At 42.4% G+C, this 22,421-nt stretch overlaps 1 protein-coding gene across 1 annotated transcript in view; it reads right to left on the reverse strand.

Moving 5' to 3' along the window:
* LOC121852912 (polypeptide N-acetylgalactosaminyltransferase 4-like) overlaps positions 1-21,779 on the reverse strand; it is a 24,183-nt gene extending 2,404 nt beyond the window's left edge. Inside the window, exons 1-9 of the mRNA XM_042346976.1 lie at positions 21,732-21,779; positions 8,466-8,505; positions 7,447-7,525; positions 6,821-6,900; positions 3,585-3,774; positions 1,631-1,816; positions 1,364-1,481; positions 1,059-1,235; positions 223-354 (exon numbers count right to left, since the gene is read on the reverse strand). Of these exons, the coding sequence (XP_042202910.1) occupies positions 223-354; positions 1,059-1,235; positions 1,364-1,481; positions 1,631-1,816; positions 3,585-3,774; positions 6,821-6,900; positions 7,447-7,525; positions 8,466-8,505; positions 21,732-21,779 (1,050 nt within the window). The remainder of the gene's footprint in view (positions 1-222; positions 355-1,058; positions 1,236-1,363; positions 1,482-1,630; positions 1,817-3,584; positions 3,775-6,820; positions 6,901-7,446; positions 7,526-8,465; positions 8,506-21,731) is intronic.
* Positions 21,780-22,421: the final 642 nt, after the last annotated feature.

A 22,421-nucleotide genomic window follows, 5' to 3' on the forward strand; every position in this document is an offset into this window, starting at 1 on the left:
TTTGTATTAAAGTAGAGGGTAATCCTGCAGATAATATAAAATTATGCTTAAGTGGTCCTCAAACTTGAGAGCTGCCTCTGATTCTTTTATTCCCCACTTTTGTTTATTTTGAAAAACATTTACAGGGCTCCATTCTAGAAGGGAGGAGCGTTATTATTGAATACATAATTGAGATATTTAAATTAAACCTGGCATCAAAAAATAAAAGATACATCTGCTTACCGCTCCATGCCAGTTGAGCCGATCATCTGGAATGTGCAACTCTGGGTATACATTATCCAAATACCATTTGAAATTGTTGCACTTTAAACGTTCTCGGAGCAATTTTCTCTCAGAAATATCACCATAGTTTTCCTTAAAGAAAAGAACATTTCAAAATTCCACTTTCCATTTCCCAAAGTTCTTCCAAGATAAACTGGCTCATATATTATCACCAAACTATGTTTTAGTACCACTATAAAAAGTAGTCATCGTTTGCTTATACTGATCTGAAATAGTGCCTTTATACAATATTGTACAAAGGAAGCATACACATACTTCAGTTATAACTTTGTCCAGACTTTACCATCTCAATCGTTTCAGAAAGAAAGAACACTACTTAGCTGTGTTTTAGTCTTTTAAACACATAATTTCCTTAAAGATCTACTATATTACAGAAAAGCTCCACTTAACCCTTAAAATGAAATCATGTAATACCCTGGTTAATCCGGAACATGACTCAATTTATTGTTTCAGAACTTTTTTTAAAACAAAACTATTAATATTACTATCATGAATCCCTAAATAAACTAACGGACGTTAAACACAGAAGCTTGGCACAGTCAGTAGCACCCTCAACTGTGGGTCAGAAGGTTTGAGTTCACAGTCTGACAGATACTGAAAGGAATAAAAGTTCCTCCCTGTATCCTGGACTTCCAGAATAATTGTGCATCTCATGGCTCATGGAATTTTCCTGCTGCAAAATAGCTGCCACACTTGTGTGGCAGCGTTTGTGACAGGCAAAATAGCTGCCTGTCACTACACTTGATAAATATCAATCTTTCTTTATCCTTCAATACCTTTACAGCTTGAGGGTTTCGATAGTAAAAGTGCACTTTGTATTCATCCATCCACACCTCAGCTGCTCGTACAGTATTTTGGACGAAATTTGGGCGAGCGTACGGAGCACGTTTTGGAAATACATGGCCCACATGTGAGCAGGGGTGAATCTCCAGCGTGCCACCACACTGCCATACCTGTTGAAATATTTGTCAAAAAATGTGAACATGTGAATTTCAAGTGACATAGTATCGACCTCCTTCTCCACAAACACACCCACACACCACACACAGCTGCAAAGCACAACCAAACAGCAGACACTTACCCTAAAAGACAGTTCCAGATTCTCGCCTCCCCACACCTCCATGCCAGTGTCATAGGTGCCCAGATATTCAAAATATTTCCTACTAACAGCAAACAATCCTCCTGCCATGGTGGGTGATCTGAGAGATATGGTACTTATTTGAATTAGCGTTAAAAAAAGATCAAAAGAAATTGCTGCTTTCACTTAAACATTTTAAATAAAGGCTCATATCAAACAGAATTAATTTCATGCAGCTCTGTGTAGATGATACCAATCACAATTTACTACCTGATTGGGTCTATTCTCGACTTCCTTCTCTGCCTTTCGTGTTCAGGCACACTGTGCCACTGGAAGGTGAGACGCCAGTCAAATCCCCCTATCATCGGTTCTCCAGTCTGCATGTAGTACTCAAACGTGTTCCAATCGATAGTGTCAATGACTGGGCAAACAATGGCAGTCTCATTCTCCCCAATTCTAAAAATAACATGAGTAAGAAAGGCATGAATATAACAACTTGCATTTATACAGTGCCCTTCATACAGTATAACATCTTGGAGCACTGATCTAATAAAATCAGGTCAAGTTAAATATCTTCTGTTAGTCATTTTTTAAAGTGTTTCAGCCTTTTCAATTCAACTACAACAACTTGCATTTATATAGCACCCCTCACACAGAGTAGCAGCCCAGAGGGCTAAATCATCAGTGAATTCATATTGATTTCTTAAGGTTTGACCTGTAGCTCTAATCAAATTAATTTTCTTAAAATAGCACCAAAGTAATTTAGAACAAAAAGGGTACACAGATGCACTCTCGGTATACTCGAGAAGAATGTCAGTGTCATAAAAGTTTGACATTGCATCATTTTGCATGTTCACTTTTATATCTGGCTTTGCAAATTCATCAATAAAGACATAAAAAGGCATATTTAACATTTTTATGTTAATGTAAGCAATTATAGGACTGGCTACATCATTATTTTGGATACTAGCTAGTCGCTAGGATCGGTGTTCAAATGTAGCCCAGAATGAGGAGGTAAAATCCTTCTGTGGTTTGCTGGCTATGTGAAATGTGTTTCAGCATTCTCAGTCCAATTCCTGAGGAGCAAGTACTCAACAGAAATTTGCCCTTAAAAAAAACCAATTGAAACTGGTTTGCATGTTCAAAAATATTGATATCTATATTATAAAGGGGGCTATTTACTGATCAGATTTGTGTGTTTTCACCAGCATTCAGAAAGTATTCTTCCCAGCCTTGCCTGGTTACCCAAGAGCAGTGCACTCATGCAATGCAATTTATGTTGACCTTGAATTGCCTTCCTGTTTCTTCTGATTGAAGGGAATCATTTCCAGCCAGAATAAATAGAACAGGGCCTACAAGTCCATAATAAGCATGAGCCAAATGTGTTCACTGCAGGTATTGTATTAGCTGCAGTCAACAAAAAAAAGCAAGACTTCCTCATGGAACATGAAGTACACTGAGGTTAGTGCATTGGGCATAATCTTTCTTTAGGGTTGTCTCTTTAAGTGTCAGCAGTCACATTCCTGAAATAATAATAATCCTTGTATTTGATATCGCACCTTATCACGTCTTCGAGATGTCTCAAAGCGCTTCACAGAATATACTGTAAAGTGAACTGACTACATATTTTGTGGGCATATATTTTTAGATGTTACATTTCTAGGCTTATGCAGTCCCACCATTTTGGGTCTCATCAGCTAATCTGGTGACATCAGCTAAGGCGTTGGGGCGAAGCCACACATGAGTAAACTTGTCTGTGATGTCTAAGAGTTTAAAAAAAATAAAAATCATTTTCATCTAATGGGACGGAGGGAATGAAGGATAAACCACAGACCTAAATCACAAGAGTAGAGAGCACGGGCAAGAGAATAGGGCTGACCCCCTTTCAGGATTAGGGAGGATAAGATCATGAAGGATTTGGATCTTGCTGCTGATCAGCTGGAGAACTGGAAATTAGTGGAACCATGCTAAGGATGGGTTAATAGGATTATAGAGCCTGGTGAGGATGGGGGTAATGGGGCTATGAAACCTGGTGAGAACAGAAGAATAGGTGTACAGAGCTTGGTGAGAAATGGGGGCAATATGCAGCTTGTGAGGATCGTTGTAATTAATGTATTGAACTTCACAAGGATGGAAGTAATGGGGTAATGAGTGTCAGGAACCACGTGAGGCCGGGAGGATGGAGGGTATAATGAGTCTTGTGCAGGACAGAACATAATCTTACCTCTCCAACAGTGGCTCCAACCAGCCAGGGACACACTCACAGTGGCAATCCAGAAATGTAAGCACATCTCCAGTGGCAAAAGTAGCACCAATCAAACGGGCACGTACCAATCCTTCCCTCTTATTTGTTCGAATCAGACGCACTCTCTGAAGGTTGCTGATGTACGCTTCCAGTTGTGCCTTCAGGTAAACTACAACATTGAGTAATGGAGGCAATTACAAAACATGCATGCAAATAATGTAACAATAAAAATCTGTCTGTTAGACATAAAGTAAAATCTTGACAAAAACAAGGAAGCAGATGTAAAAAAAAGTGCACCCGATATTACTGAAGAGGTTGTGTCGGCCTCAGTAATAAGGCAGGCGGGTGATAAATGACAACATCAGAAAAGTCTATCACCTGTAGCTTCTGTTTTAAAACCAGTTTGGTAAGAACCTCCAAGGAGGTGATTATGTCCCTCCCATCCCAGAGGGCACTGCTTAAGTCAACCCATGAACCCCAGTCACCCCTGCCCCCAGTCACCTCCCCCCAGTCACCGCCCCCCCCCAGTCACCCTGCCCCACCAGTCACCCTTGCCCCCCAGTCACCCTGCCCCCAGTCACCCTGCCCCCCAGTCACCTGCCCTGCCCCCAGTCACCCTCCCCCCCAGTCACCCTGCCCCCCAGTCACCCTCCCCCCAGTCACCCTCCCCCCCCCAGTCACCCTGCCCCCAGTCACCCTCCCCCCAGTCACCCTGCCCCCCAGTCACCCTGCCCCCCAGTCACCCTGCCCCCAGTCACCTCTGCCCCCCCAGTCACCCCCAGTCACCCTGCCCCCCCAGTCACCCTGCCCCCCCAGTCACCCTGCCCCCAGTCACCCTCCCCCCCAGTCCACCCTGCCCCCCAGTCACCCTGCCCCCCCCAGTTCACCCTGCCCCCCAGTCACCCTGCCCCCCAGTCACCCTGCCCCCCCCAGTCACCCTGCCCACCCCAGTCACCCTGCCCCCCCAGTCACCCTGCCCCCCAGTCACCTTGCCCCCCCAGTCACCCTGCCCCCCAGTCACCCTGCCCCCCAGTCACCTTGCCCCCCAGTCACCCTCGCACCTGCCCCCAGTCACCCTCCCCCCCAGTCACCCTCCCCCCAGTCACCCTGCCCCCCCAGTCCACCCTCCCCCCCCCAGTCACCCTGCCCCCGTCCCCTCCCCCAGTCACCCTGCCCCCCAGTCACCCTGCCCCCCAGTCACCCCCCCCCCAGTCACCCTCCCCCCCCCCCCCCCCCCCCACCCTGCCCCCCCCCCCCCCCCTCACCCTCCCCCCCAGTCACCCTGCCCCCCAGTCACCCTGCCCCCCCAGTCACCCTGCCCACCCCAGTCACCCTGCCCCCCAGTCACCCTGCCCCCCAGTCACCTTGCCCCCCAGTCACCCTGCCCCCCAGTCCCCTGCCCCCCGCCCCCCCCCAGTCACCCTCCCCCCCAGTCACCCTCCCCCCAGTCACCCTCCCCCCCCCCCCCCCCAGTCACCCTGCCCCCCATCACCCCCCCCAGTCACCCTGCCCCCAGTCACCCTGCCCCCCAGTCACCCTGCCCCCCAGTCACCCTGCCCCCAGTCACCCCCCCCAGTCACCCTGCCCCCCAGTCACCCTCCCCCCCAGTCACCCTGCCCCCAGTCCCCCCCCCCCCCCCCCCCCCAGTCACCCTGCCCCCCAGTCACCCTGCCCCCCCCCCCCCCCAGTCACCCTGCCCACCCCAGTCACCCTGCCCCCCAGTCACCCTGCCCCCAGTCACCCTGCCCCCCAGTCACCCTGCCCCCCAGTCACCCTGCCCCCCAGATGTGCAGCAGCTGCTTGTCAATGCGGACCCTCACCAGGCAACTTCTGTTGACTTACTGTCAGCTCTCACTCTGCTGCTGAGACTTACAGCCCCGCACAATGGGGGCCACACTTTGCACGGACACCCCCAGCCCCAACACCCAATACCCAACACCCGCACTGGGGCTCACACACTGGGTCTGTGTGAGAGAGAGAGACTGTGTCTGTGTGTGTGTGACTGTGTGTGTGAGAGAGACTGTGTCTTTGTGTGTGTGACTGTGTCTGGGAGACTATGTTTGTGTGTGAGAGACTGTGTTTGTATGTGTGTGTGTGAGAGAGAGAAACTGTGTGTGAGAGAGACTGTCTGTGTATGTATCTGTGAGAGACTGTGTTTGTGTGTGTATCTGTGTGTGTGAGAGAGACTGTGTCTGCGTGTGTCTGTGTGTGTGAGAGAGACTGTCTGTGCCTGTGTGTGAGAGACTGTGTCTGTGTGTGTGTCTGTGTGTATGAGAGACTGTGCTTGTGTGTGTATCTGTGTGTGTGAGAGAGAGAGACTGTGTCTGTGTGTGTGTCTGTGTGTATGAGAGACTGTGCTTGTGTGTGTATCTGTGTGTGTGTGAGAGACTGTGTCTGTGTGTGTGTCTGTGTGTATGAGAGACTGTGCTTGTGTGTGTATCTGTGTGTGTGTGAGAGACTGTGTCTGTGTGTGTGTCTGTGTGTATGAGAGACTGTGCTTGTGTGTGTATCTGTGTGTGTGAGAGAGAGAGACTGTGTCTGTGTGTGTGAGAGAGAGAGACTGTGTGCGTGTGTGTGAGAGAGACTGTGTCTGTGTGTGTGTCTGTGTGTGTGTGAGAGAGACTGTCCGTGCGTGTGTGAGAGAAACTGTGTTGGTGTGTGTGAGAAATAGACTGTGAGAGACTGTGTGTGTGTGAGAGAAACTGTGTCGGTGTGTGTGAGAGATAGACTGTGTGAGAGACTGTTTGTGTGTGTGAGAGAGACTGCCTGTGTGCGTATCTGTGTGAGAGAGAGACTGTGTGTGTGTGAGACTGTGTCTGTGCGTGTGTGTGAGAGAGACTGTGTCGGTGTGTGTGAGAGATAGACTGTGTGAGAGACTGTGTTTGTGTGTGAGAGAGAGAGAGACTGTGTCTGTGTCTGTGTGAGAGAGAGACTGTGTGTGTGTGAGACTGTGTCTGTGCGTGTGTGTGAGAGAGACTGTGTCGGTGTGTGTGAGAGATAGACTGTGTGAGAGACTGTGTTTGTGTGTGTGAGAGAGACTGCCTGTGTGCGTATCTGTGTGAGAGAGAGACTGTGTGTGTGTATCTGTGTGTGTGTGAGAGAGACTGTGTCGGTGTGTGTATCTGTGTCTGTGTGTGTGAGAGAGAGAGAGACTGTGTCTGTGTCTGTGTGTGAGAGAGAGCAGGAGGCGCAGTTGGTTGGGTGTTGACAGTTACATGCTAACAATGTGAAAGGCATTTTTCTCTGGTAAAGTGCAGCAGACTGAGGAGAACAGCGGGGGGTGAGGCGGAAGAAACTGCAACGGAATAAAGAAGTTAGTTTTTCAGTAAAACCTGGGGGTCTTGAATGACTATCAGAGGCTGACGAGAATGTGACTGACTAACTAGTGAAGTGAGTCCAGACACCCCAGGGTGTGTAACAGCAGACTTGTCAAAGCATTCCACTCTTTATCTGGGGTGTGTTACTCCTGATTGAAGTTTGTTCAGTTTAAAGTGATTCGAAGATGGTATATTGTCATTTCCACCGTCTTCTCATTTGGTTCCTGAAACCAATTACTGCTGTAGGAAATTACAGAAGCCCATTTGACCCACCACCCAGCTCCTTTCAAATATTCACATACATTATATAATATCTTGGACTTCACTCACCCACTCTTAAACAAAATACAGTATAACAACCGGCTCTGTTGTTGTTCTGCAGGTTCCCCTGCATAATTTAGATTTATAATTTAATCCCACAATCATCCTTTGCTGCTTTTCTCTGAACCATTTGCGATGCTTTAACATTCTTTTGAGGGCAAGATGCCTCAAACTGCACACAATTATTCCCAAAGTGGCCTCACCAGTGGCAATACAGGTATTTAAATATGTTTTTCCCTTTCTCAGAAGCCCGCAAGAATTGTGTCAGCAGTGACTTGAGCACTGTTTCACGGGAACATTTAACAAGTGTTACAAAGATAGTCCTGCAAGACATTGTTCACGTCACTGTACAACTGGAACATCAAAGAGGAGGAAAGAACACGATATGTGACAAATCTGATAGATCTGTAGTGAGGAATGACTTAAAGGATCGAAAAAGCAGCATTTTGCAACAAGATTCATTAATAGTGAGAATTAATATCAGAATTGATAATGGGGAATCCTACCTCAGCACCTTGGGATGTCCTCCCGACGTGAAAGGCGCTCTATAAATGTAATCTTGTTGTTGTTGTATGTCCTAAAAGAAATCTATCTAATTTGCTTTTGAAAGAATCAACACGTTCTACTTCCACTGTCTCCCTTGGGAGCTTGTTCCATACATAAGATAAAATTAAAGAAGGTTTTTTTTCTAGGCACACTCTTAATCCTTATAGAGCCAGGCAAACTACATTTAGGGCTCGCTCATCCTCCTGGGTTGCCAATAATAATTCATTAGTTTATGCTGCGGTTATGAATTTGTTTGTTTAATTGATGGACTGCGGCTGAAATTTACACCAGTCATTTTGTGTCACCTCGTCAAAGGTGAGCAATGTTTGGCCTTCAACTAAGGTAAGTAAGAAACAATATGAATCCTCCTCCCTTTTTGCCATTGCTTTAACCCATCAGTTCATTATCTGCCTCCTCCTGCCCAACCCAACTTTACATTTTGCATGAGCGCATACTTCTCATTCTTGTATGTTGCTTAAGAGCCACAATTTTATATTCTGTGCATTTTTGCATCAAATTGCTGCTCTGTAATGCAGTATAAATCTGGGTTTGGGAGCACAATTCAACCAAGAGCATTCCACAAGAGCCTTGCTGCAATGGGGAGGAGGTTTCAGCATTACTGTGAGTCACACCACAGCAATAAAAATGCAACTGTGATAACCAAGTCTGGTTTTACTCTCCAAAGACTCTTTGAAAGCTCTTATTGGCCCATAGTTCTGATTTTACAAGAACAGCTCTTTAATAGCAATAAAGCAAAACAGTCCCCGACCAATACAAGAGAGAGCGGGAGATATAAATCAGACTTCGTACTCCACATCATTGTATTGAAGGAAGCCTTTACACTTTGCTTCCAACAGTATAAACAAGGCATTTGTTTCCTAAAGTAGCAGCTGAGATTTTGCTCTTGTCTAGAGCTACTTTCAAAATTAATCACAGCTTGCGATTAGCATCTGAGAACAAAAACTCTGCTGATTTTGTTTTGGCCAGTGGACAACTTGTATCAGAGAAATCAAGTACTGAGCCAAGAGGAGGAAGGGAAATCAAAGAGAAGGAGAGGAGACCAACCGCCTCCTTGAGCCCTCCTCTCTAAGGCCACTTCCTCGTTTTAACACAAATACATCTGATTACTTGGTGTTTGTCCTGAACTTCACAAATAGGATGGAGAAACTCCACTGCTTGTACAGGAACTTGTAACCATGAAGAACTATTTTGACATACATCTTATTCTCCACAAGCTTAGCCTGCTTTGGGATTTTACCATTATTGAAGAGAGAAGAGAATGACCAGAGTGCTTTTCGTCCCTTCTCAATATGGTCCTAAAGGACAATGTCCCTCTTGAGTTGTGATGGACACCATTAGCTGACAAAAACAAAACATGAACAACAAAAATGAAATTTGAGTTGTCGATTGAGCCCCCCAACTGTACCTATGATTGTGTTTCAATTTCTGTTTTACATAATTTCTATTTAATTTGAATCATTTTGCATTTGTAATATTCAGTTATAAGTTTCCTTACTCCACACAGAGCCTAATAATAATCCCTCCAAAAACAAAAACAATAATAAATTGTTCATTTTCAATCTACGACTGTTTGTGGGACATTGCTGTGCGCAATTGGCTGCCGCTTTCGCCCACAAATATACTGTCAATTCACTTTACAGTGTGTTCTGTGAAGCGCTTTGGGACGTCCTCCCGACGTGAAAAGCGCTATATCAAATGCAAGGATTATTATTATATTATATTATTATTGTATATGTGTGTTTTCTTTGATTGTCACTAAATTTGCCTATGTCTAGATTTTATCTTTCCATGGTTGATACTAAATAATTTTTTTACATTTCAGATTCATGTATTTCTTGACAGTGCTAATTGATAGGACAAGAAGGTAAGATAAAACATAGCTTTTGCAATGAGATGAGACAGACTCTTGCGAGATATAGCACACCATCAATGGGGGTTTGTTTTACATGTTAAAATCTTGTCTTTGTTACTGAAATATAATTCCAATAACTTTATTTCCTCATTTATTTAAAATATTGATGCAACCAACAATTTAAAACGTGTTGTCTGTTGTGAATTAAGGTCGGTCAAATCCTCAGCTATTCTCCCACGCTACAGTAATTTGCCAAAGGTATTCATGTGAACAGACTCTGGGAGGGCAAAACATTTTCTTTTCATAGAATCTTACAGCGCTATATTAAATGCAAGGATTATTATTATTACTATTATTTTTAATAGTAATAATAATTAATAATAATTTAATAATATTAAATTTTTAACTCTCTGTGAGGGGTCATAAGTCTGAAATTGTTAGTCATCTACCCTCATCTAAGAGTGAATCTGTGCATCCATATTCTAGATTTTTGACCATATGAAATACATTATTAGATTCCATTAGGCTCCAGTTCATCGCTACACTTTAGAATTATGAATGTTTCAATACGGTCTCCCCTGAAAACCTATTGAAACGGTCTCCTTGTAAATCAGGTACCTAAATTCCAACAATTGTACAGGTGGCTAATTCTAGCAATTATATGGGCCTCTAATTTTTTATTCTGTATCTCATTGGCACAAATTTGGGTTTATAATTCTGCAGAATTGTTTTTTTAATTCCTAATTTGCTTTTTAAAAAATGCTTAATATTATTTAATTTCACAGGTGTGGCCTTGCTTTCTAATCATCAGAATGGAACTATATAACATTGCTGCCTTTGGGACTCAGCTGAAGAATGAGAGGGTTTTGATTGACAGAAGTTCTTTTCGGATTTCCCCACGAAATTTCCAAGATATAATTATTTTCTAATGGGGCCAAGTACTCATAAAACAGGTTCTGGTTGTGCAATTTAAAAGTTTTGATCTTACTTTTGTCCATGGAAAAGGGAACAATCTGACAATAAGGTGTGGCTTCTTCTGAAATTATATCTAGAGATTATAGGATCACTCTGTGTAAGTTTGTGTCCATGAATAAAACATCTCCCCATTAAGTTGTAAATTCTCTTCTTGCACACCCATATACAGGGTAACCAAAATGTTGTGATACATTACAATGTCTAATAAGTCTTAAAGAAATTATGATTTTTTTGTTAGATAATTGGATAGCTGAAAAATAAGACTTTTTGATCACCCTGTATATATAATAGTAATCCTTGCATTTGATATAGTGCTTTATCACATCTTCCAGATGTCTCAAAGCGCTTCACAGAATATGCTGTAAAGTGAATTGACTGTATATTTTGTGGGTGAAACGCGGCAGCCAATTGTGTCCCACAAACAGTCGTGGATTGAAGTGACCAATTCATTATTATTTTTTTTTTGAAGGAATTATTAACCCCGGAAAAATTATCCACCAATCGACCAGGTTCCTACTTACTGCTAGGTAAATATATATATTTATATATAGATATATAATACAACACAAAATTACATTATGTTGGGAGAGGGTCTCAAGGTGCTGGGTTATGTTATTTTTGTTAACCATTTTCAGTAAGTCTCAAGATCGTACCTTGGACAATAGAGATAATAAAGTTCCAGGATAATAAAAAAACTGTCTGTCAATCATTGTTTTTACTGTTCAAATTGGTTATTAGCTGATGGTTACTTTATCCACTTCAGATAATGTTTTCTTGCTGAGGTGGTATTTTGCCTGGAATAGAATTTTGCTTCTTATATCATGGAAAACGACTTGTTAGAGTTAGCATATTCTTCTTTAAATGTGTCATTATAATGATCTACAATTTGAAATTTTGCACAATAAATGAAGCTGCGAGGATTGTGACATTTACTTTATTTATACTTTGCTTCTTATTAATGAAGTTTCCCTAACACAAAATGAAAGTTAGGACATATTGTCACAAGGATGTTTTGTTCAGCCAAGACTGGTTCTGCTGAGGATCAAACTTTCCAAGCATTCATTCACTTAAAATAGTAATGGCATTTAATTATTTTAATAGCTTTCCTCACTGATATACATCATTATATTAGCTGCACATTGTTTGATTTTCATTTATCCCCTAAAGGTAAAAGGCAGTACCAAATGTTTACTCTACTGGCTTTGCTTTAACCTAGTAATTGTTTGGCACAACAGGAACCATTGATAATTCATTCCTGTCCCTTGAAGCAACAATTGTGTTGCACAACAACATCCTGGAAAAGAGGGCAGATCCTCCCATTTCTATTATCATTTCCTCAATAGTAAATATTTAACACTGCACCTTTACTGATTCTATTTTTTAACCATTGCTGCATACTGACACGTCACTGCAAACACATCTAATAGTTTGATTATCATATTGCCATGCACAACTACTTCTGAACCAGTTCTGGATGAGAGCTAACTTTCTCCACAAAACCAAATGTCAAAAAGACCGAGACCCTCCTGCTTGGCTCCCATCAGTGCCTCTACACCTTGGGCCCTGACAGCATCACCATCCATGGATGCACTGTATACCTCACTGACCCAGTACAGAACCTTGCCGTCTTGTTTGACTCTCAATTGTCGTTCAAACCCCACATCCTTGCCATGACCCGTTCTGCTTTCCCCCACCACTGCAACATTGCCTGGCTCTCCCCTCAGGCCACGAGACCCTCATCCACACATTCATCACATTCCATGCTTGATTAGGCTAACTCCCTGCTTGTCGATCTTCCCTACTCTTCCCTCCATAAACTGCAGATTATTCAAAACTTGGCAGCTCATGTCCACTCACACACGAGGCTCTGTGACCCTATCATCCTTGCCCGGCTCCACTGGCTCCCCATTCCCCAGAGGATAGGGTTAATAATCCTTGTCCTCCCTTTCAAAGTCATCCACAGCGTTGCTCCTCCCTACCTCTGTGATCTGCTAACTCCATGCTGATCATATCCGTTCCCTCCGCTCAGCGGGCTCTGGTCTGGCCCATGTCCCCCACCATCAGCAGTTGAGCCTTCAGCCTCTCTGCCCCCATTCTTTTGAACACCACCCCACAGTTCCCTTCACCTCCCCCTCCCTTGACTCCTTCAAGCCCCATCTCAAGACTTTCCTCTTCTACTCTGACTTCGGTCACCCTCCTACCCCTACCCTCCAGATCCCTCCTGATCAGCATCCAAGGCTGCACTCTCCACCTCTCAAAGCCAGTCTGGAACCTCGGGGTTCTGTTCGACCCTGAGCTGTCCTTTCTCCCCCATATCCGCGCCACAACTGGCACCGCCTTCCATCACCTCCGGAATGTCGCCAGACTACGGCACTACCTCACCCCTCACGCTGCTGAAACTCTGGTCCACGCCTTTATCACCTCAAGGCTGGACTATGGGAACTCTCTCCTCGCCGGCCTTCCCGCCACCTCCCTCCACAAGCTGCAGGTCATTCAGAACTCTGCAGCTCGTGTACTGTCCCGCACCAGGCTTCGGGACCACATCACTCCCACCCTCGCTCGCCTCCACTGGCTCCCCATCCCCCAGAGGATCCAATTCAAGATCCTCATCCTCACCTACAAGGCCATTCACGGCCTTGCTCCCTCCTACCTCTCTGACCTACTATCCCCCTACTTACCCGCCCGTACCCTCCGTTCCTCTGGCTCCGGTCTGCTCCACATCCCCCGCCCCAACCGCCCTACTATCGGTGGCCGGGCCTTCAGCCTCTCAGCCCCGAGGCTCTGGAACTCTATCCCCCAGTGCCTTCACCGCCTCCTCCCTTTCCTCCTTCAAGGCCGGTCTCAAGACCTTTCTCTTTGACCGAGCCTTCAGCTCCCGTCTCGACTCTCTAACCCCTCCTCGCTCCCTCCCTTCCCTCCCCTCACCCTGACCATTTCCCCCCTCCTCGCTCCCTCCCTTCCCTCCCCTCACCCTGACCATGTTCCCCCTGCTCGGGTCCTGACCCAACCGTACAGCGCCTTGGGACGTCCTCCCGACGAGAAAGGCGCTCAATAAATGGAATCTTGTTGTTGTTGTTGTTGTTGATCCCAATCTCCAGTTTGGTCATAACCCTGACTGTCTAGCACTTTGGAACTGATGTGAACGGCGCTATACAAAGTTTGTTGAAATGCATGTTAATTTAACAATTGATACAAGCAAAAACAGAAGCACCTGGGAACATTCAGCAGGTCAGGCAGCATCTATGGAGAAAGGAAAATGAATCAATGTTTCTGGTCCATGACCCTTCGTCAGAACTGACAAAGTTTTCAGAACTGTTATTGTTTTCTAGCATCTGCAGTATTTTGCCTCACTTTCCTTTCTCCATAGATGCTGCCTGACCTGCTGAGTGTTCCTCGCCACTTCTGGTTTTGTTTTCAGATTTCTAGCATCTGCAGTATTTTGCAATTTATTGATACAAGCAGTTGGAATGAAAATAGCATTTGTAAAGGTTACACAATGCTGTATTTCCTTTAGAAATATTTAGAAATGTAACATTTAAAGAATTGTTTTTAACCATCAGTGCACTTCATTTTAAAAAAANGTTAAAAGAATTCTGTAGGTGTACAGTGCAACGTATTCATATAATAAATTGCAAGCGTGTGTAGTCAAATTTTAAACTGAGTCATATGCAGTTGGAGGGCCTAGCACAAGTAGCGAGCACAAGCCTGGCATACAGTGAGGGAGGTCATGGACATTATCAGTGACAAGGATCAAGGAAGTCTTCCCTCGCCACCACCTCCCCATAAGTTTATTCAGCTGATCAACACACCTTATTGTCTCTTTTTCCTCGATTTCTTTCTATTACAACTAAATGCTTATTATGCATGATGTTATCTCATCTGATGGAAAACCTTTTGATTTCGTACTCTTGGCATTTTTGAGAGAAGTTAAATGAGCAGAACATTGTGAGGGAACAGAATGAACTCACAGCTCAATGTTGAAGCAGCTGTGAAACAATAACCATTGTTTCCACTCATGTTTAATTTATCTTCCTGGCTGGGGTTCACTAACTTTTCTCACGGTAGTCATTAGCATTTTTTAAAAAAAATGAAAATTCAGCAAAATGAACTCAGAGACGTTGAATTTATTTTTTCATATAAGGGAAGTGGTGTTGGTGACACTTACTGGTTACATTGTTCATTACAGCTGCGTTACTGACATTTAAATCGAACATTGTGGGAGTTTGGTGTCAGTCTTGCTGTGAGAGCTACCCTGTTAGTTTTACTTTTCTGAAATAAAACATTGTAACACTGTAAATGTTGCCATCTTGCACACAGCAATTCAGGGTTAGACCTTAAAGAGGTGGACAATTAAAATAATTATTTTTTAATGAAAAAAAGGAAAGAGTGTCAGATTTCATCCAAGGTGCCTCCTTACCAGGTTAACACCAATTTCAATTTTTCAGAATAATATGGTACATTTATAATTTTGTATGCTCTGGACATTCGTGTGAATGTTCTGTGAACCGTTTTGTTTTCCACCATTTCAGTGAAAAATCATGGAATTCTCTCCCCTAAAAGGCTGTGGATACTGGATCCATCCACACCTTCAAGAGTGAGGTAGATAGATTTTTAGTAGGTCAGGGTATTAAGGGATACGGGGAGAAAGCGGGAAATTGGAATTGAAAGGATTAGTTGAGGTACAGATCTAATTAAATGGCGGAACAGGCTCGAAGGTCTGAAGGGCCTCCTCCTGTTCCTATGTTTACTGGTTACAGACCTGATTGATTCCTCAGTTTCAAATCCCACTCTGAGCAAATGCTAAGGATATGATTGCAGAGAGAGCATCACAATGGAACAGGATGTTTCCCAGTGGGAACTCTTCAGCTCTAAGCCTTTCTGTTTGTGGAAGGATTCCTCAGAAACAATAGAGTTCTCTACTACTTAATTTAAAAGTGGATGTGTAGGGTTATGCTGTATCCTCTGTATGGCATAGGTCCAGTGACATAATGAAGCACTGTATGTGTTTCTCAGTCACTGTTTAATTGCAATCTTAGTAATAAGTACATACTCAAAAATTAACCCATTCACTTCCAGAAGCTTTGGGGATTTTCTGTGCTTTCTGGCTAACTACCTTAGCTCAGAAACTGAATTTGCAAAGGCCATTAATGCTACTGTTGAACCTGTTAGTCTGTTGAGACATCAGGAATGTAGTAATAAGGATATACTGATGAAGCACATATACTAAAATAACCAGAATAATATTGTAAAAACATTGTTTCTGCTTTGCCCATATTTTCCAAATATTACTTCTAATCAATAATTTATATTTAACTTTATTTTGAATGTTTAAGTATTGGATTTGGGACAAAGGTTAATGTACCTTTATTATTCCATGGTCAATTCTGAAATTAGGATCTTTATCTTCAAATATAATAATGATACAGTAATAATAATAATCCATGCATTTGATATAGGACCTTATCACATCATCAAGACGTCTCAATGCACTTCACAGAATATACTGTAAAGTGAATTGACTGTATATTTTGTGGGCAAAACATGGCATATATTTTTTCTCACATACTCCCAGCCTTTCTAATCTCCATTTTTATTGATTCTCTATATTCATTCTATTTAACTTGACATTTATTTTTATCATCTATCTTTTGAGCAATAAATGCTCCTTTTTTGGTTTCAGATTTTGATTTAATCTTTCTATTCAACCATAAGGTAATCATATGGCAGGTGGCACATTAATGTCTCAGAGACATATTGATCAGATGACTTATTTCCGTGGTATCTCGCTCATTGGGCACCGTTGACTTATCTTGATGAGTGCTTTGAAACTTCTAGCCTGAATACAAGTATCAAAAGTTTGTTCTGTTCACTGCAATAATGCTAAGAAAAACTGGGTCTTGATGGTTTACATTGAGAATCCTGCAGGGATGGCAGGGATGTGCATCAAACCCAAGACAGCTGAGCAGATGGGCAAGCAGAAGAGAGGAGTAGAAGATGAGAGAGATAATAATAACAATCCTTGCATTTGATATTGCGCATTATCACGTCTTTGAGACATCTCAAAGCACTTCACAGAATATACTGTAAAGTAAATTGACTGTATATTTTGTGGGTGGGACATGGCTGCCAGTTGCACACAGCAATGTCCCACCAACAGTCATGAAGTGAGTGACCAATTTTATTTGGGGGATTGTTGGCCAGGACAACAGGAGAAACTCCTTCCTATTTTCAAATAGTGCCAGCTTTAACATTATCTGAGCAAGCAGACAGGATTTCAGTTTAACATCTCATCCAAAGGACAGTCCTCCGCGATGGACACACAGCACTGCATTGGATGTCAACCAACCTCAAGGCTTGATAATAATAATAATCCTTGCATTTGATGTATGACAGGCAAGAGAACAGAACATCAGTGGACCTGGAATCAAGAGTGGAAGTAGAAAAATAGATTTGGGAGTTATCTATCTACATGTGGAAGTTAATCCCATGTCTTCCGAGGAATCACCAAGAGACTGAGAAAGAAATGAACACTTTAACAACATTTGAGCCATTAGGAGGTAGTGAGTATTGAGCAGTACAACATGTGCAAGTTTGGGATGTTTGAACTCAGTGATTTGTTTTACCATTGGTGTCCGGGCTTTCAACCTCTCTGTCCCCACACTCTGGAACTCCATCCCACGGTCCCTTCACCTCGCTTCCTCCCTTGCCTCCTTCAAGGCTGGTCTCAAGATCCTTCTCTTCGACCGTGCCTTTCGTCTCCCTCCCACCTCTCTGCCTTCCCTCACCCCTACATCACCCCTCCCCCATTCTCGGGCCCCAAAACCTGACTGTTCAGTGCTTTAGGATGTCCTCCCGATGTGAAAGGCGCTCTATAAATGTAATTTTGTTGTTGTTTTACAAAGTTGTGGAAATATTTCATGCCTTCCATGTCACACCAAATCTATTTTGAAAGCCTTCCAATTTCATCCTCTGTGAATCTTTGCAATATGGACAGACAGAATTTCTCAGTATTAGTAACTGAGGATATTATGGAACACCTTCAGGTACTGCAGTGTAAATGCTCCATAAAATGCTTTATCAGCCAAGACATACCTTCATAATGTTATTGAATGCACATGTAAATAAGCAATTGTAAAGTTCCCTCTATCACCAGCATTTGGCTTTGTATCCTAATCTAATAAAGTTAATTACCTGTCGAATTAATCTTATATTTAGATCTATATCTAATTTGTGGATTAGGTTGTGGGATAAAGATTATGGGTTCAAGACTCATGTTGGGACTTGAAACTCACTGCCTAAGGTGTAGTGTTTGGGTAGTGCTGCATTGTTGGATGTGCTGTTATTCGGATGAGAAATTAAATAGAGGTTCCATCTGCCTGTTCAGGTGGATGTTGAAGATCCCATGGCACTATGAAAAAGAAGCAAATTTCCCCCATATCCTGAACAGTCCCCCAGATTAAATTGGTCATTCACTTCATGAATTTTTGTGGAACATTGCTGTGTGCAAATTGGCAACCAAGTTTGCCTACAATTACAGTCAGTGCAGAGCAAAGTAGAATTCTCAAAGTTATCTGATTTTATATGGCATTAAACCACTCAAATTCATGCAAAACCAAATGTGCAAATTCATACAAAACCAAATGTGATAAATATAATAGTCATGTTTTTATCCGAGGCAGCCTGCAAGGTCTGCAGTCTGTGCCAAGGAAAGGATGTTCACTTCAGTTTCTGCAACAATTATAATCAGCCTCAACCAGGGTTGCAATTATTTCTGAACCAGAACTACAAGAAGATGCTGTGTGTTTGGGATGTGGTGGAGGAAGACTCTTTGGAACCGGTTGAAATGTCCCCCATTGACAAATCGGCTGCCAAAACTCCCTGTCAAGGCGCATGTAGAAATAATCGAGCAAGATACCGGAGAGTGGAGTCCTGTAGCTCAGTGGTTAGAGCACTCACCTTGCAAGCGAGACACCTGGGTTCAATTCCAGGCAGAGGGCGAAACCTTGGGCAAGTTTCCTTACTCCATACGCCTAATAATAATCCCTCCAAAACAAAACAATAATAAATTGATAATTTTCAATCCATGACTGTTTGTGGGACATTGCTGTGCGCAATTGGCTGCCACGTTTCACCCACAAATATACAGTCAATTCACTTTACAGTCTATTCTGTGAAGCGCTTTGAGACGTCGAGAAGACGTGAAAAGTGCTATATCAAATGCAAGGATTATTATATATTATTATTATAGTTAATGATTCCTGCTGAACCATATATACCCCAGTACAAAGAATAAGAAGTATGATGCCTGTAGAGCAGAAAAGACAAATTGTTGGAAAAACGATTTTAGTCACCACTCAAATTCTGATTGATTTAGAAAGTAATTTGTGTGTTTGTAAACACTGACTTTATTTGTTTGCCGGCGATTCTAAATTAACATCAACAAGAGGGAGAGGTTTAGATAATTGCAAATTGATTTGTAAATAACAAATACTATGGAGTACTGGCATGTGTATCAGGCCAAACCTCAGTCACCAGGAGCCTCTTTTGGCTGCACAGAAGTCGCTAATGCGATTGACATCCATGTGAAGCTCTGATAATAATAATCCTTGCATTTGCTATAGCAATTTTCACGTCTTCTAGATGACTCAAAGCGCTTCACAGAATATACTGTAAAGTGAATTGACTATATTTGTGGGCGAGACGCAGCAGCCAATTGCGCACAGGAATGTCTCACAAACGGTCGTGGATTGAGTGACCAAATTATTATTCTTTTTTTTAGGATTATTATCCCTGGAAAAATAATCCACCAATCAACTAACAACTGGTTCCTACTAACTACTAGGTAAACAGAACCATGTAAGGAAACTTGCCCAACATTTCGCCCTGTCAGAAATCAAACCCAGGTCTCTCACTTGTGAGGCGAGTGCTCTAACCACTGAGTTGCAGGACTCCACAGGATAAATGGGTCATTCTGAGACACATTCAGGAATGGATAGCATTTATTTTTCAAAGATCCCACATTTTAGACCCATCACCACAAAGATAGTTGTCTCCATCAAACTGGCAAATATCTCCACTGTCACTGGTAAGATCACTTGGAGCCAACAAGAATGTGGAGATGTGAGGTCCTGATAGTAACTCTCCCGGGGCTGCTGCGAGCAGAAACCTCTGCTCCATCTAACAATCCAGCTAAGACCTGACAAAACCTACCATTGAGGACCAATGTTTTCAGTGCTTGATGTGGTCTTTCTTCTTATTAGAATCCTGACTAAGTACATATTTGAGGCAGTGAGTACCCAATAGATGAATTGAAACACCACTTGCCTCATTGCTAACATTTTATTTCCTGTTTATTCAGCTGTGAATAATATCCTCTTATGTAGTGTTTTACCATTACATCATCAACTTTAGCAGTCTTGAGAAATTGACAAAGTACATTACAGAGAAAGTACAAAATACACATATATTAATGCTTGTTGACTGTCAAACATCACAGCAATTTATAATTTCTAAATTACAGAACACAGCAATGTGTTCTTTTCTCTCTAAAAAGTGGTTTGATGTTTTTCAAACAATAGAATGCCCAGACCAGCAAAGTAGTATTTGGTTTCAGTTTTGCAAGTGAAATGTGCAGTCATCACTTACAATGTACACTTAATTCATCCGTTTTGCTCTGTATAACTAATTCACGTATTTGTAGTAAATGGTTGCCACACAGTAATCTTGACCTGTAACTTATATTGTTAGCACAGTAGTATCTGCAAATCAATTCAGAAACAAAACAAGCAGTTGACAGCTTATCAATTTTCTATTCAGACTTCCATTGTAAATAGATACTCTGCTGAATCTGAAATTTATCAGGTTCAGCAGAGTATCTATTGGGATGCAGGTGGCAAACATAAATTGCAACCGCTTTGGAAGCATTATTATCTTAAACTACTCAAATTCATTTTTTTATACAATTCATGTTTTTCTAAAAAAGCCCTCAAGTGCAGATTTCCTTGACTCCAAAATACCTGTCTGAAAGAAAGCTTAGTTAATTATCTCACGAAAGTGCTGGAACAAGAATTTGCTTGATTTATTTAGTCTCCTGTTTGAGAATTTTGGATATCTCAGCACTAACCATTTACCATAGGGCATCTAAATTGTTACCCGGCTCATATATAAGTTCAAAGAAATTTACAGCACAAAAGAAGGCCATTTGGCCCATCAAGCCTGCATTGGCACGCAAGGCAAGGTGTTCAATCTTCAATTGTGTTCCCCAATACTGACTGTCACATTGGAATTATTGTTAGCCTTATGCATTGAGTATTAAAATGAATAAAAGTGAATTTTAAATAAATAGAATAAATTTAAAAATTTGGAATTGTCTACATGTGTGGTGGGATTCTGGCTTGCAGAATTTTAAATTTTAAACACTATGTGTGGGATATTGTTGTGCACACTTAGCTGCCGCGTTTTACCCACAAAATACAGTCAATTCACTTTACAGTATATCCTGTGAAGTGCTTTGAGACATCTAGAAGATGTGATAAGGTGCTATATCAGATGAATGTATTATTATTATTAATACACCATTAATCCTGTTCCTCTTCCCGTAGCATGTTCAACAATTATTAGTTATTTTTAAGCATTTTTTATTAGTATTGCATTATGATTTCAGGCCGGTTTTCGATTTCAATCTGGAAGGATTGACTAGCAGCTTTAAAATCCCTGGTAAAGTTTTACTTTTGTACAACTTGTTCCCTCCCTCCAATATATGATATTTATCAAGGAAGCAATTTAAAAACGACAACCCTGTTTAATAAGATTGTAAAAAAAAGCTGAAATTTAATTGAAAAAGGAACTTTTGGCCCATTTAGTCACAAAGTTTCAGATCCATATAATGATCCTTGCATTTGATGTAATGACTTATTAGGTTGAAACACTTCAAAGTGTTTCACAGAGTTTACCTTAAAGCAGTGGTGGCCAACCTTTTTGATCGGCCAATCAAATAAATTTTCTTGATTGAATATTTCTTGATCTACGGCCACACCATGAACATCGCCACCCTGTAGCTACTGGAAACAAAACATTGATTTAAAACAGACTTACCGAGATTAGTGTGAATATTCGGCAGGCCACTTCCAGCCCGCGGGCCATGGGTTGGCCACCATTGCCTTAAAGCATAGGCAGAAGCCTTTTACAGGCTGTGAAGCCAGAGGTTGGTAGGTGGGGGACGGGTAACAAAATCGTCACAAGCCTTACTTTAAAAACTCCAAGCATTGGATGACCAAAGATGCCAGAGTGATCACCAGGCTCATCATCATTAAGCCAACATCAGCCGTCATTGCCTACAGCCTAGACAAGAAGGTCAGGGGGGAGAGGAACGTTCTCATCTTCAACCTGAATGATGGCACTTTTGACGAGTCCATCCTCAACATTGATGACGATGGTGGAAGGTTTTTACATTGGGAGATTAAACGTACTTCTGCCCCTTCAACGTTTTCACTGGGGGCGGGACTCTTGCCCCCCCCAGTGCCCCATTCCACCACCACTGGTTTGTTGATGAAGGAGCAACATTTGGAATAATAACATTAATAGGACTTTTGTCTTAACACACTTCATCTTCATGGACTTCAACTTCTGGCTGCTTTGGCTCTTGATCCAGACAATGTTTTCTCTTGAGATATCTTTTATCCATCTTATAATATTGTCGAGGGCGCTAGCACCTCAGGGAGGAAGGTTTGATGGGAGGAGTCTGTGTCATGTGAGAAGTTGCTCTCCGTGGTTATCATAGCTGTC

The sequence above is a fragment of the Callorhinchus milii genome, unplaced genomic scaffold (genome assembly GCF_018977255.1).
Source record: "Callorhinchus milii isolate IMCB2004 unplaced genomic scaffold, IMCB_Cmil_1.0 Scaffold2, whole genome shotgun sequence".
Classification (NCBI taxonomy): Eukaryota; Metazoa; Chordata; class Chondrichthyes; order Chimaeriformes; family Callorhinchidae; genus Callorhinchus; species Callorhinchus milii.